Source organism: Oenanthe melanoleuca, chromosome 9, assembly GCF_029582105.1.
Source record: "Oenanthe melanoleuca isolate GR-GAL-2019-014 chromosome 9, OMel1.0, whole genome shotgun sequence".
NCBI lineage: Eukaryota > Metazoa > Chordata > Aves > Passeriformes > Muscicapidae > Oenanthe > Oenanthe melanoleuca.
Window position 1 is genome coordinate 2407159 of NC_079343.1, and position 27970 is coordinate 2435128.

Consider the following 27970-nt stretch of genomic DNA (forward strand, 5'->3'; position numbering starts at 1 on the left):
TTTCGTGAGTAACACTGGCAAGATCTTTTAGAGAATAACTCAATTCTAAGTTAAAAGGAAGTGAGACTCTTCTTTCCTACTAGAATCTAACTTTAGGAACTTCTTTCTGTCTTCAGGAACAACAAGAAATGGAAGTAACTGCTGCTATTTTGTTTCAAAGACGGATTATCCTGAGGACAGAAAAGGAGGAGCACTTGTCCGTTGTATTGAAAAACCTGCAGTAGTGTGAGGAGTTGATGAAAGGACATCCTTCTTCCAGGGAGAAGGAAAAGACTGCTCTGACTGGAGAGGGCTTGTTACAGCTCTCCCAAGTGCCATGGCTGGCACCTACTGCATTTCTTTACCTACAGCTGCATTCCTGGCCTCAGCCCTTCCAGTTTCATTTGGGTACATCTCATCTTGGGCTATAAAATCTTAAAATACAGCCCTATGTGGTGTCTCATCTTGTTCTGCCTGCTGCTTTGGGAGTGACCATGCTGCACCCCCAGATTGCAATTCAACTGCTTCAAATAGAACAAACACTTATTTAAATAGCAGCCTTCCTCCACCACTCCCTCAAAAGCTAATGAGCAGGGGATCAAAGATTCTCGAGCTCAGCTGGCTATCCACATGTCAGAGTGACCTCTATAGCCTGTAGCACACATGGGAAAAGTGTAACAACCAGACTTCAAATGCTGAACCCAAATAATCTGGCATTTACAGCTTGGTCAGCTGGGCCCTCTCTTTTATACAAGATGAAAGCATGGTTTGGAGTCACTCATCTGGATTGTTAGCACAATGCCTGACTACCCTGAAGAAAACAATACATGGAAGCAGCACTTTTTCCAGAAACATCCCAGTGACTTAAAATACATGCAAAAACACTCTGAGAGCAAAAGATGGACATGTAATAGATGCAATACAGCAGGGTAACGCTGCAATCCTCTCTAAATAAGAGGCAATTTTCAGGAGTGAGGGGATGAGACAGGCCAGCTTCACAAAATCACTGTGGTTTGCTGACTTTGAACAGCTGCAGCTGCCCAGGGGGAGGGATATGAGAAGGCTCAAGCAGCCTTTTTTGAAATGGAAGGTGGTGCTGGCTCAGCAGAGGAAGTAAACTGCAATGAAACAAAGATTCCAGTTTGCAGTTTATAGAAAATCTGATCCAAAAGTTCTGTATGTATTTTGAAAAACTGAAATCCCGTTTGTTCCCCATAGCTAAATTAAGAACGTGCTATTTTGAGCTGGTGAACATTATCCCAATGTACTGAAAACACAGACAAAAATCCAGCAGCTTTCCAGGGCTCCCATGGTTATCTCAGGCCTCAGCTATCTTGCTTTGCACTGTGCTAGAAAACAGCTGATGGTAAGATGAGCCCTGATACGTGTCCAGCTGCAGTCCCCACCCCTGCTCCTGCACCAAGGAGCTGTCTCTGCCACCCAGCAGGGTCCTCTGTGCTCTCAGGTGTTTTCTGCACTGCTTATTGGGATGCACAGTGGAAGCAATTGCAGCGTTCTTCTACTTGAAGAAGTCACAACCTTGCCAAGACCTTTCTTCTGCTGTTGTGTCCTTGCCCTCTTGGAGGCCAGAACCTTTAAAAAGGCTCTCTCAGATGAAGGAATGCTGCTTTCCACAGTCTTCAGGAAGCATGGTGAGGCCTGGAGACACAGCTGTCAACGTGCTGTTGGGTGGCTTCAGCTCTGAAAGCTGTCTGGAGTGTAAGCAGTGTAAGGTGGATGGCCTGGAACAGAAGCCACTTGCTCACAGAACACACACTTGGAGTATCACTTGTGGCAGCAAAATGAACGTGGTCTGCAATAAGGGGAAGAAAACACAGCAAGGACCAGAAATATGAAGAAATATGAAGTCATGGCCATCTGCACGTTCAGCAACCTGCTCGTTACTTACAGCAGGGAGTTTGCAGATCCCACTGTGATCCCAGGATGGCTGAGCATCTTCTTTCCTGCTCCAGAAAACCTCCTGCCAGTCTTTATTGGCCTCTTCCTTGAGGCAGCCACACACTCCAGTGTTTCATAGCTGGTTCCTCTCAGACTGCTCTGGTCCCTAAGGGCCCTGTTAGCTATAGTACAAGGACATGGCAAGCAAACCAAGTAACAAGAACTGTCAGAAATAGGTTCCTATGTTTCTGCCTTTGTTTAAAGATTGCCTGGGCTCCTTGCTCTTGATCCTTGCTGGTGGGTGTGATTTCTTCTGTCCCTCCTCTTAGTCAGGGCACCAAGTCCACGTTTTCCTGGGACCGCCTGAATCTTTCACTTCACGAGATGGGAACCAGAACTCCTGGCAAATCCAGGCAGGTTCATCCATCGAGGTCAAACTTTGGAGTGCTGAAATGCCACAGTGATGAGATCCTGGATGCAGGAGCAGACAGTTGAAAATGAGCTGGTGCTGGCCACAGATCAACATTTAAACAGGGAGCATGGTCGAGGGGGAGCAGAAAACACAGAGGTGGGGAAGTCAGGGCAGGATGGACAGCAGCTCTGAAATCAGCTCAGTACTGTGCAGAGCTTCACAGGTACCAGCAGCAGCCTGTGATGTTACAGAGCTCTGTAAACTTGCTATGACACATGGGATAGATGTACATTATTGACACAGTAATTCCAGCCAGTTAGCCAGTTCTCTCAAGCTGATACAGTATGCATAGGTCAGCTCAGTATTCCTAAGGTAAAGACAAGAGACAAACAAGTCATGAGCAGACAAGCCTTCAGCTCTTACCAGTTCAGTGTTCATTTAGCTAGCAGGTAATTCTTTAAACAGTATGAGGGCAGAGAGAATAAGTCTCTAAATGCCAAATAAAAGAATGTATCTGGAAGCTTCTACCATGAAGTAAGAAGCTGGATTTGTCCCAGGATTAAATAACACATTGCTACTGCAGTCTTGGGCCATAGAGCACCTCAGGAGAGCAGCTGGTTGCTGGGTTATTTGTTCCCTTATCCCTGCAAAGACACAACACTCACCACCTCAGCACTGTCCTTGTGCTAGTCCAAAGAATGGAACTGGCTACTACATTTGCAGATTAATCCCAGAGCAAAGGGTTCTCTGAATACAAGGCAGCCCAACGTGGGACACAAAGGGCACAGATTTTCATTGGGATGTACTAGACTGAATTTATAGCTGTTACTGCAGTTTAGTTAGTAATGAGAGGGCTGCTGTGCCTGCCTGTAAATCACACTCTAGTGCTCCTTGTGTATGTTACAGGAATTAGTATAACATTAACCACCCTAGTCAGTGGAGGAAAAGCCCCCCAAGAAGCAGCTGCAGTGCAGAAGTGACCTGACCCAAGCTGGCCTTGATGCCCAGGAGCTCCACCTTGCACAGCACCTTTCCTGTGCCAAGGAACCACCAGAACAGATGGAGCCTGAAGCCATGAATTAAATTAACTCAAAGGACATTTTGTGGATGTTTGTGAACATGTTGTGGACATTTGTGGACATTTTGCAAGGGCAGTCCATAGACTAAGGGAAGGACATGTGTGTTATATCCAAGGGTGGGAGGTGGGGTGGTGGTTAATGGGGCTGTACTGAGTAGTGTGGGACCTGAGCATGATGTGATGATGTGGAGTACAGGTGGAATGTCTTTGTTCTGTCTGGGGTAGGGTTGATTTTCATCACAGTGGCTCGCGTGGGGCTTTAGTTTGGATTTGTGGGGACACAGTGTTGATGATACAGAGGTGTTTTTGTCATTGCTGAGCAGGCCTCACACAGAGCCAAGACCTGTTCTGCTTTTTGTCCTGCCCCACCAGTGGGAAGGCTGGGAGTGCATGGGGAGTTGAGAGGAGACACAGCCAGGACAGGGACCCCAGCTGTTGAAAGGGATATTCCAGACTGTGTGACATCATGCTCAGTATGTAATGTGGGGGAAGAAGGAGGAAGGGAGGATGCTTGATGGGGTTTGTCTTCCCAAGTAGCCATCATGTGTGATGGGCCCTGCTCTCCTGAGCTGGAGGTGCTGAACCTGCCCATGGGAAGCAGTGAATTGAGCCCTTGCTTTGCCTGTGTGTGGCTTTTGCTCTGCCTATTAAACTGTCTTTATCTCAACCCATGTTTTCCATCTTTTGTCCTCTCATTGCTCTCCCTGGTCCTGCTGGTGAGGGAGTGGGCAAGCAGCAAGAAGAAAGGAGGGGAGGTGCTTGTCAAGGAAAAAAAAACATGTTTAGGGGTTAAAAATACAGCATATGGGTTAGCAATGGCACAGAAAGAGACAGACTGGATAATGATTACTGCTGCTAATAGCTCCTTGAGCTGCTGAGGTCCTTCCTGCAGTGCAGTTCCTGACAATACCACAGCCAGCCACCGACCCAGTTACTGCAGGGCTTCCGCTCCCAGCACTCACAGCCAGCACTGGCTTACTTCAATTTCACAATTATTGCTGCTTTGCTTAAAGCTTCAGCAACTGGAATCGAGTGATTGCTGTGGAGTCTCAGCTTTTGCTTGGAGATAAGCACAATGTGAAGCGTCTCACCGTCAGAGCCTGATAAGATGAATTCCCAAAGGTCAGAAGTGGTGGTGATAAACAAGGAGAACCTGGCCCAAGATAGGGTTAAAGTATTGTGATTTTTAAAGCACACCTAGTACTTTTGAAAGGTTTCCTTAATTTTCTCATTGTATTCCTACTGGAGTGTTTGGGAAGGAAGGGACTGGCTTTAGAAAAGGAAGCATTCATTAGCAAAATTTAGCACAAAAGGCAGCAGGAAAACATTTAAATCAGCTGGGAAATGAAAAATCCAAAGGGCTGCACAGACTACACAAAATGAAGAAAGCCCAATTACAAGGAGGTAGAGGAAAGCAGGAAGGATATTTTTTGCTTTCCTTCCTCTTCATCTTCCAATCTGTTTCTCTCAGATCCTGCTTTCACCTCCTTCTAGAAGAGGGGGAAGACAAGTTTCCCATAACACTGTGAGCTCAGCTGTACCAGCTGGAGACAAAAGAGGAAATCAAAAGCGCAGTAAGAACCTGTGGATTGGCCAAACAAGGATTCCTAGAAGTAATTATCACAAAGGCAAGGTTGGTTAGCACTCAAGCTACCAAGGTGAGGATTGGCCCTACATTCCTCTCAGGGGGAGATAGAGGTCTGCTTTTCTACTTCCCAGTGTGAGAGTTTCCTAAGCAAGCCAGGGATTTGCTCTGTTACTCTCAGAGGGCTGTGTTGCTTATTAACTCAGCTTGGATCACATTCCCATCCAGGTGATGTCCAAGTAGATCTGGTCCATCCTTAGGCAAAAGGGAAACCTTCAGCACTGAGCCCTGGTGCTCCTGTCGTGCTGGAGGTCCAGCCCTGAGCTGCCCTGCAGTGTCCCCACTGCCAGATGTGCAGCCTTGGTCCCACCACTGGCCATGTCTGTCTTGGGGACAGGTCAGATGCAGCTGTGCCTCAAGCTGTGCCCATCAGTGAGGATGATGATGGTGAGCATGGGTACACTGCTCCCCAGGCTCTCTCCCTGAGCTTTCCCTGCTAGTCAGAGCTGATGGCAGGGCCCTGGCTGCATGGACCACATCCCTGTGCCCAGCAGTGGAGCCTGGAGACCATCAGCTGTGAGATCTTTGATACTGCTCCATGTCCTTGAGAGAGTTGTGCCCATTGAGCCTTATAGAAAAGCCATGCAATGGTTGCCAGCTCACAAGTCATGAGGGACAGAGACACCCACTTGGAGGGCACTCTGAATATGCAAGAGTATTACTAGAAACAAAACCAAACCCCAAAGCAGCTCAATTACTAATAACCACATACCTGGAAAAAGAAATACAAAATATAACACTTTGTCCCTTAGCAAGCCAGTCCACCAGGAGCACTTGATAGGCATGTGGTGCACCTATCAATACAACCAGCAGATAACAGTGAGGGGCTGACTCGAGGGTGGGAAGCAGGCTGACCCTGTCACTTGTAATCTTCTCACATCCAGAGGCATCTTAAGGCCTTTCTAAACACGTTGATACTGCCTGAAAATCACTGAAAAAAACCCACCCTTTGTTTGTGTTAACAGGATGAGAAAGTGCAAGGCTTCCTGTTATGTGTGTGTGACAGCTAGAGATAAGCAGAAACCCCTGGACAGGAAATCCGCCCAACTTCTGCCGTGTGATTTGCCCAAAGCTGAGGAGCCCTTTTTAGAGCAAGCACCAGCTGAATGAGGCAGGGCTGGCCACACCATGGGGGACACGCTGGAGAACAGCTCTGAGGAGCCCGAGATGGCTCTGAACCATGAGTGTTCCACCAAAATGGGGGAGCTGGTGGAGGTCTCGAGCGGTGAGAAGGTGAGGTTTGACGACACGGGTCTGTCTCTGGTGCTCCAGAATGGCCTGGAGAACCTTCGGCTGGAGAATTCCCTGACGGATGTCATCCTGTGCGTGGGCAGCAGGGAGTTCTCCTGTCACAGAGTGGTCCTTGCTGCAGCAAGCAATTATTTCAGGTAAGCTTTGTAACATACAGAAACAATATTTTGATTCTCAGGCTTGAGCTGTAGGTCAAGGAGTGCAAACTGGGAGTTAATTCTGCCAATCTGCAGTGAGCCCCTAATTCCTTACATCCTTCAGCTTGTTTTTTGGAGTTGGAGACTTAAATAAGGCAGGTGCCAAGTTGTGTCTTTGCAGGAGTTCTAATACAAGCATGAAAAAGTCCAAAGGAAGACAGAATATTGGCAGTCAAGTGCATGAGAAAAGGGTGTTTGAACCAAGTATCTTTAGCCACTTGTCTCTTTGGGACCTGGGCAAAGAGGAATATACATTCAGATAGCAGGCTATATTTATTGAAATAGGAGTGGGTTTCTGGAACATGCTAATTTTTCCTATTGCCATTCTAGGGTAAAATATATATATTGCATTAAATTGTTGAGGAGGAAAGAGAAGGAATTTTCCATCTAGGGTTACTAGAAATCGGTTGCAATGGGAAATATCTCCTTGAAAGCAATTTTGTCATTCATCTCCTTCTGGTCCACTTGAATTTTTCATTCTTTCAGTACAATAGATATTCTATATGACACTACTGGCCAACATGAACGAATTTTAGACACACAGAGGAACTTGGTATCAGTTTTAGCACAGATTTTCCATTATCATTTAGACAACATCATTTAGACAACCACATTTGCATGGCTGGGATTTTTTTCTTTCTTTCTTTTACTGCTGAAGTGATCAGATGACTGAACAGCTACAGAGGAAACACGAGAAAAAAGAACCTGTGACCACTTGTGTCATGAGCAGAAAGCTAATTTTAATGGAGTCCAGTAAGCTTTGCTGGTCGTGCCTGCACAAACAGTTCTGCTTTTCTAATCTAGAGCAGAGATTGTGTCTGTGAATGTTTGGAGACAGGTATTATTTCTAGAGAGAGACTGTATTTATTGCATATGGAAAATATACAGCTAAAAGCAGAGATGCTCCAATATTTCTTACCAGCATTGTGTGCATAATGGACAGCAGATGCACAAATTAAAATCAAACTTATCATAATGACACTTTGACAAAAAATTCCAATTTCACTATAAGTAAAGGTGCTGCAACCAGAAGGATTTCCCAGTCAAAACCAGGCAAGATAATTTTATGACAACAGCTGTTGGCCAGCTTTCCACTGAGCTTTTCCTGAGCCTGTGTCTTGGAGGGAGGGGGATACCTGGCTGGAGATCATCTCACACACGTGTGCAGGGTCTGCCCCTCTGGGTGCTTCTGTTTGGCTGGCTTCCCACAGAGTTGAGATTTCTTACACCTCTCTGTCAGCCTGTCTGCCCGTGCCTTTTGTCATGACTCTTTGGGTTGGTTTCAATCACATTTGGCACAGGATGGAAATCTCAGACCTGAAGTTGCCGTGAGTTTAATGGAAATCTGCAGCTGGGAGAGGAGAGATGCTGGGCTGGCAACCTTGGTGCTCTGCACACAGTGCCCACACCACTGCCCTGCCCTGCTGGGCTCCTGGAGGCACCTGAAGTGTGTGAGAGGAATAGTGAGGGAGAATGGAGGGCTCAGGAAGGGGAGGCTGAGGTTACTGTGAGGAGGGAAAGGAGGACACAAGTCTGCAGGAACTGAGCTTCACTGGTTCTGCTGCTCACAAGGAGGCTTCATTCATCTTGCCATAATTCACTAGAAGCTGCATGGCCCCAGAGAGAGAAGGAATTCTTGAATCACACTATTCCTTTGAGTACTTTCCATGCTATTCCAGGACCTCTAACAGCCATGCACAGGAGCAAAGCAAAGGCACCCAGTGGCTCATGGGCTTCATTCCCCTGCAAGTTACACAATCTCCTTCCTGAACATCGGGTGCCACAGTGCAGACAACCCACAGCAGCTGACTGGAGCACAGTTAAACAAAGCTAATCACTTCTAGTCCTTCCTCAGCACCTTCATCACCTACCTACTCCAGAGAGTAGATAGAATAATTCTTGTGACATCCTGCACCTGTAGATATAAAAACATTAACTCTCCATTTACCTCCATGATGGTGACAAAGTAGAGAAGAGAAATACACTGACTAAGGTGGAACAGTAGTTCTTTAATCCTGTACTGCCCAAGAGCAGTGGGAGAATGGGGCTGGGAGAATCTCCTGCCAGAGCATTCTCAAGCTCCAGCATGGTTTTTGAAATCAGGGTCATAATTCCAAGCACAAACATTCCGGTGTGGGAGGATGCTTAAAAAGCGCTTCACAAACTTGAACTCCTCATTTGTTTTATTGAGATTTCTCTAATTTTAAATTAGAAAAAAAATTGGATTTTTTTTCTAAAATTAGCCATTTTTGGGTATCTAAATTTGGCACTGAACCCTCACTTCAGATGTGCATTTCTTAAAATACATGTTGGTTCAAAGGTGCAGTTTAGAATTAAACAAGGACAAGAACCAGGGAAACATACAATGGAATTAGCAGCCACACCTGGAGGACTTAGAGCCTCCTGAAGGTAAGTTCACAAAGATTCAGAGGCAGTGTTTCAGTCCCTAGGAGACAAGCTCAGCCTGATCAGCCTGAGTGGTGCCAGGCGCTCCCTCTGCCAGCACAGAGGCTGGGAATAAGAACCACTCCATTTGAGCAGAAGGAGGGCCACAGCAGTCAGCTCTCCTGTGCAGCATTCCCAGTTCAGCCCTGCCATGACCTAGAGCAGACAGCTGGGGGGAGAGCACCGTGCCCTAGATGTGTGATTTCTGCAGCTCACAGTTACATCAATCCTCACCCTATGAAACTGGGAGGGGATGGCAGCTCTAAACCAATTACAAAGATCAGGAGACAGACAGGCCAAAGCACTGTGACCAGACCCCTGTCCAAAGCCACCAGCAGGATGCTGAGCTTCTGAGCAGCCCTGCACAGGTGTAACCCTGTCTGTGACTGACCCCACCAAACACTGCTCTGAGGGATGGAGTGAGGCTCACACCCGACAGGGATGGTTTGATGTGAGCCTGGTTTCTGGGCAGCTCTGCACAGGTGTAACCCTGGGTATCAGTGACTGACCCCACCAAACACTGCTCTGAGGGATGGAGTGAGGCTCACACCTGACAGGGATGGTTTGATGCCAGTCTGGTTTCTGGGCAGCCCTGCTCAGGTGTAACCCTGGGTATCAGTGACTGACCCCACCAAACACTCATCTGGGCATGGGAGTGAGACTCACACCCGACAGGGATGGTTTGATGTGAGCCTGGAGTCACCAGCTTCAGAGGTGAGAGGAAGAGGAGCAGACACCAGCTGCACCTCCATGGGGCTGTTTCTCACTCAGACGAGCGTCCGGCACCCGCCAATCCCGCACGGCTGACAGCTGTCTGTCTGTCTGTCTGTCTGTCTGTCCCGTGCCAACCTCCCTCTCCCTGCTGATGCCCACTCCCAGGGAGAAGCAGGAGCTGAGGGCTGCTCTTTGCAGATGGCCACTGCCCACACATCCCCTTACATCACCTGGCAGTGCCAGAGGGACAGAAGCTAAATGGATCCCAGTCTCGTGGTCACCAAAGTTAAGGAGCATTTGTCTAAAGACCTTTGAAATATTCTGATTTCAGTAGTAGCAGGAGCTGGACCATGAGGCAGGGCAGTAAAGCTAAAACCTCTAATGAGCTGAGACGAGTGAAAGGAAAAATGAGAATTTTGGCTGAACGACTTTTCTGACAAGTAACTTCTCCACCCAAATTTCCTGCTCAAGAGTTAGGCCTCTCCATCCAGAGGCAGTTTTGCACACTGAGGTAACTAAGACCTTGCTATAAAATTTCTGCTGAGGTAAGGAACAGGTAGTTCTTAGAGCAAGTAGCAGCTAGTATCTTCCATCCATTTGCCATTCATCGTGCCTAGCTGCTCTGCAATAAAATCTGTTTACATCTTGGTTCCAGTAAGATGTGTCAATCACACAGCTTAATTCAGGCACTTCTTTTACATGAAAAGCATGGCCTAAGACTTGGGACCTCTAGCCATTTCCCAGGTTGCATTGTCCTGTCAACATTGTATATGACTAATAAAGAAGGGCTTGGAATGCAGGATAAAGAGCACTTATAATTACACTTTAGATCTGCACATGTTTTTCACCAGTGCAGTAACAAGTGGACTCATGTAATTCTGATCTGTTGAGACAGATTCCAAATGATGTGACATCTCATTCTCTGAATGCAGTGAACAAAAAGGGGCTGATCAAAATCCTAAGTAAAAGCAAAAAGTATTGGAAGAAATACTTAAATCTATGAATTGAAAATGCAGAGGAAGATGTGTGTGTTTGTCTTGCAGCAGTCACAATGCAAAATAGATTTAAACATTAGAGAATTTCTGATTTATACTCCACATGAAATATCTGCCTAGTGCCAAAGGTATGTCTGGTGGTCACCTTTCAAATGCAGTATAATCCACCAAAGAAAAGTTGCTATCTACATGTGTGAAATCATTGCACTTTCTGTCTAACAGTAGTTCCAATTCATGCAAATTCAATTGCTTCTCTAGCCAAGAGCTACCAACTCTGCAATCCCACAATTTAGCAGAGGAAAAGCCAGAATCTTAATTAGAAGAAAATCCATAAGCCATTCATCCTCCCCTGGCCCACCAGTGGTATTAATGTGGTCAAATCTCTGCTGGGAAGCATCACTTCTGCACAGCACCAGTCCAGACATGGGGACCTGTCCCACTCAGGCAAGGTCACAGCTGCCTCTCTCTGCTGTAGAGAACAGCTCAGAGGAATCCATCATGTGTGTATGATTTATCAAACTCATCAGTAGAGAGGTAGGAAGGCAGCAAAAAGATATCTCCTTGATTCTTTTTGTCAGGAGTAACTGCATAAAATGTGAAGCAATCAGAGGATTCTGTGTTGAAATCTAAATAGCCCAATGTTTTCAGAATGCCTCATCTTGATTGGAATGTAGTAAAAGATAAATGTCTTTCTTTCCAGGGCCATGTTCTGCAATGATTTAAGAGAGAAATATGAGGAGAAGATCATACTAAAAGGAGTTGATGCAGAAACCATGAATATACTCTTGGACTACACCTACACCAGCAAGATGCTCATCACAAAGCAAAATGTACAGAAAGTCTTGGAAGCTGCCAGCCTCTTTCAGGTACAGAAAACTCAAAGTGTCACTGCCCTGGCAACACAATGCCTTACCCTAGTTAGCATACTGCAAACTTCTCTGATTTCATGGGTTCTGGAAGCATTTTGCTTCGTATTTACTTACACTAAGGTAAAAAATGGCAGTGGCAGCCATGCACTGGAATTTTGCTGTGCTGGGTGCCATGCAAACAGAAAAAGAGCCAGACTGTGCCCCCAAGAGCTTCTCCCTTGTGCTGTCTGTCTGGCAGTGCTCCCCAAAATTCAGGTCAGCCTGTGAAGGGCAGTGAGAAGGGTCAGTGGGCATCCTCTCCATCTCCCCAGCCTTGAGATGGAGGCTTGCCAGCCAAAGCTAGCATCCTCCTTTGCAGAACTCATGATGCAAGGGGCTTTAGTCATAACCTGGGACTGGAGGCTGGAGCTGGGCAGTGTTACTCAGCCTTTGGTCCACGAGGTATTCACATGTCCTGTAAATCACCTGTGAGGTTTACCAAATTGCAGAGTCTGGTACCACGCTGCAAATTGCTGACAAATTGTGACCAACACAAGCTGCAAGTGCCAATGTGTGTGTGTGTCCAGTCCTCTCATTAAGGAGGGCAAGAAACACCCGACCCCGAGATCATCCTGGTTCATGAAGGAATTCAGATTCTTGGATCTAACATGGAAATTTTGCTCTGGAGTTGTGGAATTCTGCTCTCTAGAGCACACATTCTGTGAGGAGGGGCTGAGGGAGCTGGGAGGGCTCAGTCTGAAGAAAAGGAGGCTCAAGGGGAGCTTGTACCAAGCGAGATTTAGACTGGATATTAGGAAAAGTTTCACAAAGGTAACTTTAATATCACCTGAGCATGCAGTGCAGTAACTCACTGACATTTTCAACACACCAACACTACCAACTAGTAGCATTTGGTTCCTTTTCAAGACACTTTTCTGTCTTTTCTGTTTTCTTTTGAACCTTTTTTCCTTAGGATTATTCCTCAGATTTTTTTTTTTTCCCCTCCCAGAACTACCAAAAAGATAAACTTATATTTCTTCGTGTATTTTCCCTATTTTTCATTAAGATTAAATTTCATGCCCAAGGCTGGTGCTTTAAGAAAGCCATCAAACTCTGCTAGAATAATGATAAAATTGTGAGGGTACCATAAGTAAGAAGAGAAAACTAGAAACAATTAGATAAACCTAGAACTCCAGGAATGTTCAGCTAAAAATGGTGATTATCTTGGATACTATCAAGTTTTATAAGGCTTTAAAGCCTCACATTATAAATGTGAGAGTTTGGGCTGAAAATGTGTTTTTTGCAAAAAAGATTTAATAACTACTAAATCTTTAATAATCTACTATATCAAGCTGACAGAGCTAGAGTTCTGCCAGCTTGTCAGTGCTATTTATGCTGAAGAACAGAGTTAAAAGAGTCAAATGTTTCATTTGGATATATTGACATCTGAAAAATTTCTTTCTGCAGTTTATTGCAACAATTTTATTTGATAAATTCTTTCAAATTAGTGACATTTCATTAGAGAAATCCAAACTCAAATTAGAATCTTTTTATCCGACCAGCAATAACTTGTGGCAGTGTGTCTTTTTAACCTTGCAGACTTGGCAAAGAATCAAAGAAGAAATACCTTGCACTGCTCTAGATATTGCAGTATAGATATTCCAATGTGAATTATCTATTTTTCTCTAGAAACTGTTTTTGAAAAAGTTTTACATAATTAATGCCTTCTTTTACTCCCTTCTAGTAAGTTTTGACCAAATGCAGTCAAAACTGAGAGCAGGAGGAGGTGGAGGGCAGTTTGGAGAGAACAGGCGTCCCTGCCACCGTGGGGGAAGCAGGTGAAGGGTTTGGAACAGGGAGCTGCTGAACAGCTAAGCCTCACCCTCAAGTGACCCAGACAAATTTTTTCCACCTAAAGCACAGTTGCAACATGAGTTCAGTAGTCACCTCCTCTGTCTGGGCCGGTGGCTGCCCAGCCACTGCACTTGCAAGGTTGGTGCCCACCCTGGATCCCGCCCAGCAGCCTCTGCCGCCCACACTGCCTGCAGTGTGCTCATCCTTACAGCTCTGGGACCCAGCTGCTGCCCGGGGCATGGCAGGGAGCCTGCCTCCCCCACCAGAGCTCAGCAACAACCTCCACACCTGCCCACACTGCCCCTGCCCCTCCAGGAACCTCTGCATTACCCATTGCCCAGCAGGGCTTGGCTGAGGAACGAGAGGGCAGCAGGCTTCTGAGCAGATGGGAAAAAACTGCTGTCAGCAAGGTTCTGATACCCACTGCCATGGCAGTGCCAGAGAGTGTGATACCCACTGCCATGGCAATGCCACAGGGTGTGACACCCACTGCCATGGCAGTACCACAGACTGTGATACCCACTGCCATGGCAATGCCACAGGGTGTGACACCCACTGCCATGGCAGTGCCACAGACTGTGATACCCACTGCCATGGCAGTGCCACAGGGTGTGACACCCACTGCCATGGCAATGCCACAGGGTGTGACACCCACTGCCATGGCAGTGCCACGTGCAGTGGGGACAGAGGAGGATGCCCTGAGCTGCCCTCTCTCAGCAGGGCGTGGCTACTCTGCCCTGTGCTGAAGCACCACCAGCCTGATGGCCTGACTGACCCCAAAGCACCCCCCATCCCTGAGTTAACCCACTTCACGTGAACAGACTCTAAGGGAAATCCGTCCCCAATGCCTGACAGGCACCCTGAGCCCGTGGAGCAGGCAGGAGCCAGGGTGGCAGCTGCAGCCATGCCTGACAAGGGGGACCATTGCTAACAATGCCTTCAGGGCAGCTCCCACTGGGAGAAGGTTCAGAGAGCCCCAGTCCCCGGGGAGCAGCCCTGGAGGGGCTGTGCCCTCAGCTGTGCTCCTCGGGGTGCAGGTGTCACTGCTGAGCCAGGATGTGCTGTCCCTGCAGCCACAGCAGGCTGCAGGATCCAGCCCGAGAGTGCTGCACACAGAGAGGGGTTGTGAATGAGAGACCTTTCAGTCCATCCCCTTCCCTTCCTGGGGGCTCCAGCCAGAGGCAGGGCTGCTGGCACTGCTTACACTCCACCATTGATTCAAAGCTGGGACAACCAGGACTTACATGGGGAGAATAAATTTTACTATTCAGAGTGAAGGCCAGCTGGAGGCCAAATAAGCACTTGGGATGTCTCTAGCAAGGGAGAACCTGGATTCAAATGGCTGTTAGGAGAAGGACTAATTACTGAAGAAACTGTTCTCAGGGAAAAAGGCTTTTAAAGTGCCTGGGGTGGCACTAGGAGGGATACCCACAGTGGACAAGCAGAAAATTCAGAGCTCTGCCAGAAAAATCAGAGCAGGTTAAGCAAATACTCAGGGGTGTCTTCCCTCTGATGCTCTCTTGAGTCACCACCTGCTCTCCTGGGACTGACTGACTTATGCCCAGCAAGTTTTGGGGGAGTTTTGGGGGGAATTTAGTGTCTGAGTGAAGGCAGTGGTGTGGAGACAGTGCAGCCAGAGACGAGGAGCAGGAGCAGGGAAAGTCCTGCCTCGATTCTCTCCCAGCCTCTGTGGTGCAGCCCTCAGCAGGGCCATTTCTCACACCCACACCTCACAGTTCTGCATTCTGCTGGCCACAAACAGCCATGCAGGGAGGGAGGGGGGCCTGCTGGCCCTGAGAGCAGCGTGCACTGCCTTGAGAAACCTCTGCTGTCACCTCCTCAGTATCACTCTTAACAAGCCACCTATAAATAATTAGAGAACTCTACAGAGGTTTGCTGCTGGCTGGTGAGAATGATATTTTGGGGTCTATTCCCAGACACACAGATGACTCGATGAATGACCTTGGCCAATCCCAGCTTTGTTTTTTTTGTGTCTCATTACTTATGCTTAATAAGCTTAATAAGGCTGATGCTTAACCTGCCTCAGGTCTGAAGCCTACCTGGTGGCAAAGCCCTTTCAGATCCTGAAGGAAATGCCCTGGTGAGTTCAAGTGACCTTGTGCTAGCCCTGAAGCAGGCAAGGTGAATGTGGCAGGTGCTGAGGGGTCACTGAGCTGTGCCCTGGTGCCACCGTGAGCCACTGACATATTTTTATCACAATGGCAGCAACACCTTCTGAGACCTCACATAGTCTTGTTCATCAGTCAGTTGCATTTCCCTAAACTTTTGACCACATCTAAATGTAAAACAGGAACCAGGCAGTCTGCACACAGCCTCTGTGATCACTCAGCTCTGATAAACAGTCTAAATATGTCAACACGACACCGACGGGTCTGGAAGATTCTACCCTGATTACTGAAACAAATCTATGTACTACAGTGTTCAAAAATGTTTTGCTTCCTCTTTGCCCCTCAATTACTGTTGTGCAACTTTCCCCAGTGAGAAAACAGGAGTTAAAACGGTTTGCTTGCTGACACTGGATGGAAAAGGACCCAAAAAAGCACAGATGGAAATGCACAGCATTAGCTCTGACCCATCCTTATTGCACTGCTCAGAGGTGACAGAAAATCCATTGGGGTGAAGCACTGTAACTGCTCAGTTCTACCCAAAACTAGTTCTCAATTCCTGAATAATCATCAGCAATCTAGCTCAGATCACCATTTTTAAAAATACCTCACAGACACCTGTGGCCCAACAAACCCATAGAAAGATTATTGATTCAGGTGCATTTGGGACTCTCAGGTGGGGTTATTTTGCCTAGGAAATTTATGAGAGTAGTTGTGATGCCTTACTGAATGCAAACACAGCCAGTTCTCTGATTGAGGAGACTCTGTGTAAAATACATATCAATATTTTTTTCAGCCAATGGTGATGACAAAGGTCACTAAGACCCTCTGAAGGCCTCTCCCCCAACAGGAAAGCCCTGTCTGTCAGGAAGCTCAAAAGAATTGCTGATGGCCAATCTCTTGCTGCCACTCACCCTGGGAGCAGCCTGGGACTGCCAGCCATTCCTTCTGGGGCAGCATGCTGCTCCAAACCTCCCACACCTCACTGCTCATTTCCCACCACTCTCACAAGGCCACAGATACATTTGGAGTTTGGATGCAGACAGTGGAGCTGCCTTCACCCTAAAAGCAGACTCTGCTCTGGTTGGTCTGGGCTGACATGCAGGTTGAAGCAGGGGAGCAAATTGGATGCCTGGGGTCCTTATCTGTGCTTTGCAACTCCAAGACCTCATGGAGGAAAAGGGAATAGTAGGAAACCCTTTTAGGAAACAAATAAAATCATGACTGTCACAGGTCTTCTGCATCCTGCAACAGGGGAAAGGAGCAGAGGGAGTAAGAACACTGGGAGGCAGAAATTCTCATTTCAGACTGCAGATCTTGGGCGATGCCTGTGCTCAGGTGATGTAACTCTTGTCTCCCCCAGCTCTTTGCTGCAGTGGGCATGGCTGGGTGCTCCACAGCTCTCCTGACACAGTCACACAGCCCTGCCGTGCTCACCCAAGGTTTCTGTGCCCGCAGTTCCTGCGCATGGTGGACGCCTGTGCCAGTTTCCTCACCGAGGCGCTCCAGCCCGAGAACTGCGTTGGCATCCTGCGGCTGGCTGATGCCCACTCCCTGCACAGCCTCAAACAGCAAGTGCAGAACTACATCATCCAGAACTTCACCCAGGTGCTGAGCTACGAGGAGTTCCTGGAGCTGCCGGCAGACATCCTGTGCAGCACGCTCAAGAGCGATGAGCTCTGTGTCACGGAGGAGGCGCAGGTGTTCGAAACTGTCATGAGCTGGGTGCGCTACAAGGAGTCAGAGCGGCTTTCCCTCATGCCACACGTGCTGCAGAACGTCCGCCTGCCCCTCCTGGACCCTTGGTATTTTGTAGAGACTGTTGAAGCTGACAAACTCATTAGGCAGTGTCCAGATGTCTTTCCTTTGCTCCAAGAAGCGAGAATGTACCATCTGTCAGGCAATGAGGTGAGCGAGTCAGGGAGGCATTAGCCACTCTTTGTAAATGTCTCAGGATTTGAAGGAGCAGAAAAAGGTAGCCACACTGAATTTCCACTAACTGGTGCTACTGAAAAGTCAAAATGGGCCTCAGAATTTATCCTGCTGTCTTAGAGAGTTCAGAAGCTGTTGGTGGGTTGTTTTAAAACAAAGTGCACAGCTTCCTGTTTATGAACATCTGGGCTTGACCCTTCATACACACTCTTGCTAAATGAAGACCCCAGGCAGCTTCCCCAGTAAAAAGGCAAATGGTGTTAGCCCCAACACCTCACCCTCTCAGATATTACTTTAAGCCTAAGAAAAGAGAAATAATTTTCCCACCAAACAGTGCCACAATCTGTAAGGGGTCTTTCATATGTGAATATATAACATCTTCCCTGTTACTTATGGGGGGAAATGTTTCATGAAGGAAATATTCTTCCTCCCATGAAGAAGACAGTCCCTTTCCAGAGGAGAGGGCTGCCCATCTGCCATTTGCAGAGGTCCCTGCACCCAAAGAGACAGATTAAACCCAACATCGAGTCCTATCCTGCCTGCTCAGTGCAGGCTGTGGAAAGTTAGGTATCAGTCACATCTCCTTGGCCAAAATATGGGGGAGAGGGGAGAGCAAGCAAGAGGTCAGATTTCACAACGGGAGCAAGGTACATGAGTGTGTGAGGAAACGTGTCCCTGCTCAGTCAGAGGGCAGCAGGAGGGTGCTGTGGATGTGTCACCTGTGTCACAGTCATGTCTGTGTAGATAATATCTTTTAATAATGGATAAATGATACCAATTTACAGAAACATGTTAAAAACAGAAAGAGAAGCAAAACTTTAAGCAAGTTGCCTCCTGACATAGCATTTAACCTGTGGGTTTTGTTTGCAAGCATTTCCTCCAAGCAGAACACAAGTTTCCAAGCATCCCTTGCATTCTTTGCTCCTGGTGAACACCTACCTTGAACATGACCTTTTCCAATGTCCCTGAAACAAAGACCTGGTCAATAAACTGAGCCAACAAGCAGTAAATTACAGCTAACCACATTTCAGCTTGGTGCTGGCTTTAAGTAAATCTTCTAACTTTGGATTGAAATAAGAGCTTATACACAAAGAAACAAATAAAAATAACGCATCCACAGTTGAGAGCTGTTACTGTTCTGGCACTGACATATCTCTTCAGGACAAATAATGAGAGCACTTATTTTCTGCTAGCACTGACTGCAGTCTTGCTCTCTCCAAGCTCCCCAAGGCATACACAAGCCTTGGGGCCCCCTACCTTGCTCTCAGTCTGTCAGCCCAAATAAAACCTGTCCTTTACAGCTACCTGATAGGCACCCAGCCTTGTGACTACTGCTCACCTGCACAGCTCTTGGTGCCATCCTGCATTCCTAAAAGGATCTGAAAGGATCCTTGTAGGTAGGCAAATATAACTAAGAGTTTCCAGAGTTGGAAAAATCCTGCTGAAAGAAGGATACAGCAACCTCTACTGAATGCTTCTAGGATGCTTTTCAGGCTTTCAACTTAGAAAGTGTTGGCTGATTGGTTCAGTTGATGTAAGCCTGCTGTGATTTGAACACCAGGTAATCAAAGCAAAGGTCACCTGGCCTTTCTGTCATTGGAGGTGTAAGTGCCCTGTGTTCTCACTCTGTCTCACTTGCATTTAGATCATTACAGAAAGGACCAAGCCCAGGATGCACGAGTTCCAGTCTGAGGTGTTTATGATCATAGGGGGCTGCACAAAAGATGAGAAGTTTGTAGCAGAAGTGACTTGCCTGGATCCTTTGAGGCGAAGCCGTCTGGAAGTAGCAAAATTACCAATCACAGAGCAGGAGATGGAGAATGAGAATAAGAAATGGGTGGAGTTTGCATGCATTACTCTGAAAAATGAAGTCTACATATCAGGTAAGGATCAGGACATTGATTGGGAGTGCAAGAGGGGAGCAAAGGATTCTCACAATTCTTTCCAGCTTCTATCAAGGCCATGCTTGAGACAGCTTTAGAAAAATGAAGCACTACAGCTATTTTAATGCTTTCATTTTGGACATGCTCCAGAGAGCACTAGATGTGTGAGGACACTGTCTAGCTCTGATTTGAGCACAGGATTCCTTTTTAAACAGTGTTAATCTATATGCATGAGTACATGTGTGCAACACCCTAAAAACAGTGACCACAGAAGGGCTCTTGGGAACAGTTTTACCAAACATAAAATGACAAATTGCTTCAGCATCTTCTCATGACAAGTCCATTTGAAGCTCCACATGCATTAGCAAAATCCTGCCAGAATCTGAGTCATTCTGCAAAAGTCAGTCAAGAACCTGCAGGGAGCTGTCACTGATGTTTGGCTCTCCCCTGAAATCTGCCATCACAGAGGGCTCTAGAACTGCCCACCCAGAGTTACTAACTTGGCAGTGTAAACTGTCAAAGCCAGATGAAATCCCATGGTCCAGACACCCAGTGTGGGTCTGAACAACTCATGTGCTGCTCACCATCCCAAGAGCTTCAGGAGATGTATTTAACTTCCCACACAAATGCAGCTGAGCTCCACAGGGGTTTGATCCCAGAGCTACAGAGGTTTTACTCTGACAATCAAAATGTTAAAATCAAGCTTGTTAGCCAGTTTGACAGCTGCTTTTGATGGCCTGTCAAAAAAGCAAGTGTGATGATCTTGTTCTGCTTCCAGAGGAAAAGTGACAGCCAGCTTTTCATCACTGTGGCATTACAGACCATGATACAGAGCAGGGCCTTCATAGCAAGGTAAAACACTTCCTTTCTGCAAAACTGGTCACCAAATTCTATTAAAACAGAAGAGTAGAAAGGAGGAGAGTAGGCCAAAGTGTGAATAGTGTCCTCTGCCTTTATTCAAATATCTTCCATTGCATTCTTTCTTTTGGGAATCCACATATTTTTAATACTTCATTCCAATTTAACAGCTATTAAAGCTTTTCAGATCAGAATTAGATTTCTCTTCCCATAACTAGAAATAAAGAAAGTTTTTCCTTTCAGTGCACCATAAAGAGTTTCTGGCATTAGTCCCTCTGTTAAAAGGTAGCTGCAGAGAGGAACCTAAGTCAAATATTCTCACTAGGGAATATTCCCCTCACCTTCACACTCTTGACTTGAGAGGTCTTTTTTTCATTTGCCTTCAATTTGTTACCCTTTCCTCTTTTTCAAGGCTTTTTGCATTCTTGTATTCCTGAGGTCTTTTCCAATGTCCCTTTCCACTTATATTTTATGTTCTATCCAGGCTACCTCCAGGCCAGGCTAACACATTCCCTGCTGTGGTGAGTCTAAGCTGGCTTTGCTTCTGTTTTCACAGCTTCTCTTTCTTCATTTTCTTCTCACTTTCATATCTCTGAGTCCCTCTTTCCATTCCCTCTTTGCCTTTCACCTTTTTGCCCTTTGCACACAAATAAAAGTCTGAGTGGACTGAAGCCATTAGTATTTTTTTCTCAGCTAAACCAATTATTAGTGTCTTAATCCTGATTAAACAGCTGCTTCCTCCTGCATGTCTTTCTACTTTTGTTTTCTTTCTTTAGCTCTTGTAATTTGCTTCTTTTTTAACTTGACTTTCATTTTTCCTAACTTGATCTCCCATGTGCTCATTTCCCTCCATCTCTTGGTACAGTCTGGAGCCTTCCCTGCTCCTTTAGCATCTGAAAAATAGGAAAGTCCTTTGCACAAGATTATGCCTATTATGATAATGATTTCCCCAAAACAGTTTGAATGTTTTGACTGGATGACCTGAAACACTACATTTGTAGTATAACTGAAAATTACATGAGTTATCATTCAGCATTCTGATGCTTTTACTAATTTAGGTACAATTTATCTTAAATTAGAAAGAATTGTTGTCCAGAGGAAAAATGGAATCAAAATAAACCTACAATCCTCTCAAAAATCTCTTCCTGTCCCCTGATGTGCAGAAAATTCACTCACGGGTCCAGCTCAAGCTGCTACATGAGTTTCAGGCTGTGGGGGAAAGCAGAAGCTCATGTCAAAGGGAACTTTCAAGGGAGAGGAAGGGAACACCTGCAGTCTCTCAGCCCCATTGTGGCCATGAATGCTGCATTCAGGCTCTTTGGCCACTTCAGCTATTTGAGTGCAAATAAAATTCAGCACATACATGTGAAAAATACTGGGACAAAAGCATTACAAACGACTCTTTCTAGCATGCTAATTATCTCCCATTCAATCTGCTATTTGGCCCAGAGATAGGCTCCATCAGTTAGCAGTGATCTGTCTGCAGTACAGAATACCAATGAAGGCAGACACTTTCTCAATGGAATATGAATTCTCTTTTCAGTGTATTCACCAGTGAAGCAAATGTTTAATCAGGTTGCAGATGACAGAATAAGCTACTCAGTCTGTAAATGTGGTTTCAGGCTTAACTAGATCCCTTTGTATTACAGTTACACCAGAAACTGTAGGTAAACAACAGCTCTTGTTTAAAACACTGCTCTCTGCTTTAGCACAAGCAAAGATCCACTTGCAGGTCAGCTCTAGAATGAGTCTGCAGGGTCCAGTTTTGATCTTCAAGCTGTAAATACAAAGCATATTCAACTCTGTAGAGAAAGAGACCAGAAGGAGAGGCACAAAAATGAAATCCCAGCCATATGGTCCCAGGGTTGAACAGTGAAACTTCCAAGTGGTGCAGGAGTATTGGTAGGAGTTCATTCAGGTCTTTTGCTTTGTGATGCAAACCACAGGGCTGGCTGGATCTGCCCTGCGCAACCTGGCAGCTCTCCAGTGCAAGAATGTCTTCAAGGGATTTGGCACTACCAGCTGCAGCATCCTCCACTACCTTATTAAATCATATTTGTCTATTTGTCCCTTTGGAGCAGTTCTGCAGAGCCCTGGTGCTGCACCACAATCTCCTGCATGTCACCCTGCTGTGTGGTTGGTTGTGCACTCAGTATTGAAATGAAAGTAGCTGTGGTCTGCTAAAGTGAGGAACAGTGATTTATCTTCACTGAATATTTGGCTGTAGAAATGGCTCTGTTTCCTTCACTATTAAGTAAATTAAATGCAGACATTTTCTTCTGTTGTAACAGGACCAGTTAACAATCAGTAATAATGATTTACTTTCCATTGTGAGAGAAAACAAATTTAACCATATTGGAGCTTTTAAGTAAATACAAGCTGTGCTGTCATATTCATGTATGTCATGTTCACTACAGGTGGCAAAGAAACAAAGCATGATGTCTGGAAATACAATGCCTCCATCAACAAATGGATACAGATTGAGTATCTCAATATTGGGCGCTGGAGACACAAAATGGCAGTGTTGGGTGGCAAAGTCTATGTCATTGGGGGGTTTGATGGCATGCAGAGGATCAACAGCATGGAGGCATATGATCCCTTTCATAACTGCTGGTCAGAGGTAAGAGGCTGCATCAGGTAACATTTTAATCATTTGGAACATTTTAATCAGAAAATCTTAGGGCTTGGATTCATAAAAGTGATCTTGCATAATTCTTTTAAGTGTCTCTGGTCTTTAAAAAGCCTAAATAATTTTAGTTTCTATAGAAATGCATATCCTTTAGAAGGCAAAAATCCCCAGATTGCCAGCCAATAATTTCCTGTGAGACATCTAATCCCCAACTTCCCTTTTTTTTAGTTGGCTTTTAAAGCTAGTAGTCCATAAATCAAGCAGTAAGAATATAGTATACACAAGCCAGAGCACAGGCTGAAAATTGCTGCTCTGACACATTTTATATATATATGAAATGTGTCTGTCAAGCTGTACATTATATATGGTTATGCATTTAAGTTGAAAGTACAGATTTGAAAGTAAACAGAATATCCCCCCACTCCAGTTCTACTCATTGTACTTCAAGCAATGGGAGAAGAGAATTAGACAACCAATTAATCCATGACAGTAATGAGATTAGGCATCATAACAGCAGATACAACCCATTGTCTCTAGATTATACAAAGCAGTGTGGATGACTCTACCAGTCACAGCTGCAAGTAGAAAGATCAGTATGAACAAACCTCTTGTGCTTTTTTGCAATGTATGTAAGTATGTAAAGGAGATTTTTGGCACTTCTGAAATTTCCTAGCTTTTGAATTATTGATAAAATAATTTTAATTTCAGCATTTGAACAGAGCTTATTTTTATTAAGGGTTTTAGCAGTCTTAAAAAAAGCTGAAACATACTTCTCCTTTATCCTTAGAAACATCATCTTCTGAACCCTGCTTAAAAAGAGATGCCTGACTTAAAATTCTTCAGGCTCCCTCCCCAGAGGCATCAGTCTGACTGCTTCACTGGTTACTAATGATTCCTTTTGGTGCCCAGGCTGCTCCCCTGCTGGTCAATGTGAGCTCCTTTGCAGCAGCCAGCTACAAGAAGAGGCTCTACGTGATTGGGGGGGGCCCCAACGGGAAGCTGGCCACGGACAAGACTCAGTGCTACGACCCTGCCATCAACTCGTGGAGCCTCAGGGCCCCCATGCCCGTGGAGGCCAAGTGCATCAACGCTGCCAGCTTCAGGGACCACATCTATGTGGTGGGTAAGTGCCCTGGTTTGGAGCACAGGTGTCTGACAGTAAAGGCAGGAGCTTCTCTTTGAAATGGAGAATGTAAATGCTCCCTCTAAATTATTATAATTTTGAAATTAAGGGGCTCTCAGGCAAAGATATGGGAATTAGGAATAACAGTTCTTTACTAGGAAAATTAAAATAGAAATACAGTATTACAAAGAACAATCCCAGCCCTGCCAGAGTCAGAATCCAAGCTGACAACACCCGTCAGTCAGTCAGGGTGTTGGCACAGTCCCATTCAATGGTGGCTGCATCCTCCTGCAGTGGCAGATGTGGTTCAGCTGGAGCAGTGCTCCTGGAGAAGGTGCAGTTTCCTCTGAAGCTCCAGGGATGATGTGGAAAGGTCTGGCTTTCCTCTGGAGTCCAGTGGAAAGAAGGTACCTTGATGTCCAAAATCTCAGTTTTTATCTGGGTAGGAAAGGCTTGGCTGCTCCCCTGGCTGGAGCATCTCCCAGTGGGATGATGTAATTTTATCAGTCATGCACTGGGACTCAATGGGCCAGCAGCAGATGATATCTTCCTGGAGGGAGGATGGGTTGTGGGAAAGATAAAGATGATTGCCCAGCTGGTTTAAAGATGGCCCATTAGCAGATAATATGTACCTGGCTCCAACAGATGGTGATAGAACACACATTGCTGGCCATATCAACACAGCACAGTAAGTGAAGGTCCTGTGGCTCTCCTTGTCTGCCCCCAGCAGGGCTGGTCCCTGTGCTTCTGTGTCAGTTTAACCCACACCTCCACAGAGTGTGATCAGATGGTCAGGGGGCTCTTCCACTGAGCTTAGTGAGGGGTGGGAGTCCAGCACCTTCACAAACAGCAGGGAAAGGTCACCAAGTCAAAACCCCTGCTAGCATGGGAGCTGTCTTGGAAAGGTGGAGCTAGCCCAGAGACAGCTTAAAGCCATCCAAAGATGTGTTCATAGTGGCACAGGTGTGATCTCATGGCTACATCATGTGTCCTCCCCTCTCCACGGGCATTACACAGCCCGCTGCATACAGGGTTTATGCAGGGGTAAGAGAACTGGAGCAGGTCAGAGGAGCACAGCCACTGAGACCCAAAGACACAGAGCTCTTCACTAGATTGCACTTGGGGTTAATTCAAGATCCAGAGCTCTTCACTAGATTGCACTTGGGGTTAATTCAGTAATTCACCAGAACTGGAAGAAAAAATGAAAGAACAAGAGTTTGATGGTGGTGATCTGAGCTATGGGGGAGGAGGGAGCCTGCACACATCTCCAGATTTTACCAGGAAAACCAAAAGAAAAGAAGAACAGTTGTTTCGAAAACAGGAGCTCTGGAAAGTTTCCCCTCCCTCTCTCAGCCTTGGTGGAGGGAATTTCTCACTTGCAGTGTAATCAATATGGTGCTGATAGCTGGCATAGAGCTGGGGTATTCACCAAATAATTAGTGGTGCTGTGGAGGGAGATTTATAATCTGCTTGTGTGTGCACATATACATATACACACACCCCTTCTGTGAACATAAATACCTCATGCTTGTCCTCAGCAGTGGAGTTGACCTCAGCCTGTTTGTACAGGATGACAAGAGAGAAGGCACATGACTTATGGGCTAGCTGATATAACTCCTGATAGAATGGACATGATACTCCAGTCACATTCACTCAGCATCTTCCAGCCAGCACCATCCACTAATAAATATCTTCTTTATCTATCTGAGAATCAAATCTATTCCAACTGGATAGAAATCAGCCCCATCTGAAGTGTAAACACAAAAGAGCATTTGGTTACTGCATCCAAAGCAATTAAATTACCCAGAGTGATGAATTACCAACTGCCAGGTGAATCACTACAACTAACAATGTCTGTTCTCAGTCTGTTCCAATTAAGTCACCTCTGAATGACTTGATCACCCCTCAGGTACTGCACTAGTATTGTCAAACTCAGCATGCATTATAAGTAGCACAGATAAATGTTCACTTTGCCAGCAGGGAGAGTCCCAGGCATTGTTGCACCTTATCAATAAGACCATGGCTTCAAGGTTTCCCCCACCCTGTCCAGAAGGACAGTGCCAGACTCTTTCCATGACTACTACTCTAACCATAACTACAACATAAGAAGTTCCCCCTTTGCCTGATGAAGGATTTCTTTATGTTGAGGGTGGCAGAGCACTGGAACAGCTGCCCAGTGAGGTTGTGGAGTCTCCCTCTCTGGAGACATTGCAAAGCCACCTGGATGCATCCCAGTGTAACCTGCTCCAGGTGACCCAGCCTTGGACTGGATAATCTCCTCAGATCTCTTCCAAGCCTAACAATTGTCATTCTGTACAGCTACTACAGAAGACACATTCAGTGTCTGCAAATTTCAGAATAATAACCATTTAGCTGTTGGCAGTCTCAGGAGGGAATATATTTTCATAGCCTTTCTTGAGAATTGAGGTATTGACCATTTTTTCAAGAGAAAAGGGCACTGCAAGTTTGAAAAGGTGCACTAAAAGTTTAATCAATAACTTCAGTTTTGGGAAACAGAGAAACTGAAGGTCACTCTTTGTTTAACAATACCATAGAAAGATTATTGATTCAGTCTAAACAAGGAAGGATTTTTGAAAGCAGCCAGCTCCAGGAAGAAGGTTTGATGGACAGATAGACAATGAAGTTGGAGGAGTGAGTGGAAAAATCCTGCACCCATTCCTAACAGTGATGCTTTACCACAGCTGGTCCTGCTCTTTTAAACAAAATAGTATTTTCTGAAGCTATATCCTTAGCTGGAGCAGCAGGTATGGATAAGATCTGCTGCTAGGTGCACACTGAGGGATCACAGCAGTTTGTTCTGGCCCTAAATTCCACAGCCTTATGAATAATAAGTGGCATTCTGCAGATCAGGCTTTCGAAACAATAAAGTATCCTGTGACCTTGTTTTTTTCTTGGCTTTGGGTCAGAAACCCTTCTTAGGAACGTCAGGAACAGAGCCTTGCTGAAGTGGTCGGTTTAATCAAAACCCCTTCCAGGAATGGCCGGTGCAAACCAATATCCATTTGCTTGGCAGGCGGGGCGATGAAAGCGCTGTACTCCTACAGCCCCCAGGAGGACACCTGGTGCCTGGTGACTCAGTTCAGCCACGAGAGAGCCAGCTGCGGCATCTCTCCTTGCAACAACAAGCTGTTCATCACCGGCGGCCGGGATGAGAGGAACGAAGTCATTGCGACAGTGCTCTGCTGGGACCCCGAAACCCAGAAGCTGACGGAGGAGTGTGTCCTGCCTCGGGGGGTGTCTCACCACGGCAGCGTTACCCTCAGGAAATCCTACACGCCCGTCCGGAAGATTGTGCCCGGGGCAGTTTCTGTGTGACAAAGGAGCCTCCTGGCACGGACTGCGCTGAGGATGGGCTTGAGCTTCAGGATGGATGGAGACAGCGCCCCGGGGCCTCTGGGGGATATTGGATACAGGCTTTGTATTTCCTCTGTACATTATATCCTTAAATTATCTTAATTCCTTCCCTCCACAGAAAAACAAAGGGACAAGCTGTAGTTTACTCCTGCCAACGGCAAAGAAATGTAGGTGGGAAATTTGCTTCCCAGCTATATCTGCCCTGGAGTGTGCTTGAAGTGGCTCAGTCTGGTCCCAGAGTTTGGTCAACTATTTATTATGTTAAGTTGGATTTGCAATATCTACCAGTGAAAAAAAGAGAAGTTGCTTTTGGAATTAAATATTTGTAACTTTGGTGGAACATAATGCTTTGTCTTCCAAAGCTGTGCTTTCCCCCCCACCCCCCAGTGTTTGGCACATTAGATTAAGTTTGAGCCAACTTGTTTGTTTGAAGACACTTTGTTGGTTTTTCAGTTCTGCATGACCAAAAAAAAAAAAAAAAAAAAATTCCATCTGAGTTTGCAAACCTTGCTGTCATTCCCAAGGAGACTGCACAGGCTACAAATGTAAGTCAATGCTGATTTGTTTCCACTGAACATTCACGGCGGCTGTTTTCTAAATAAAACAGACCAAAAGGTAGTTTCCTTTTCTCTGTTGTAGGGCTGTTGTGCCTGTTTTCCTCTGCAGAGAGCAGAGCCCGGTCTCCATCCCTGCCTCCATCCCACTGGGTGGCAGTGCTCTCCCAGCC

The 27970-nt window shown here is 46.0% G+C and overlaps 1 protein-coding gene across 1 annotated transcript; it reads left to right on the forward strand.

Moving 5' to 3' along the window:
• The first annotated feature begins 6056 nt into the window (after positions 1-6056).
• Positions 6057-27861, forward strand: KLHL6 (kelch like family member 6). The gene is made up of 7 exons (XM_056499113.1): positions 6057-6401; positions 11316-11481; positions 16902-17351; positions 19021-19258; positions 22534-22736; positions 23655-23868; positions 26903-27861. The coding sequence occupies exons 1-7, from the start codon at positions 6142-6144 to the stop codon at positions 27202-27204; spliced, it is 1833 nt and encodes a 610-aa protein (XP_056355088.1). The 5' UTR covers positions 6057-6141; the 3' UTR covers positions 27205-27861.
• The last annotated feature ends 109 nt before the right edge of the window (positions 27862-27970 follow it).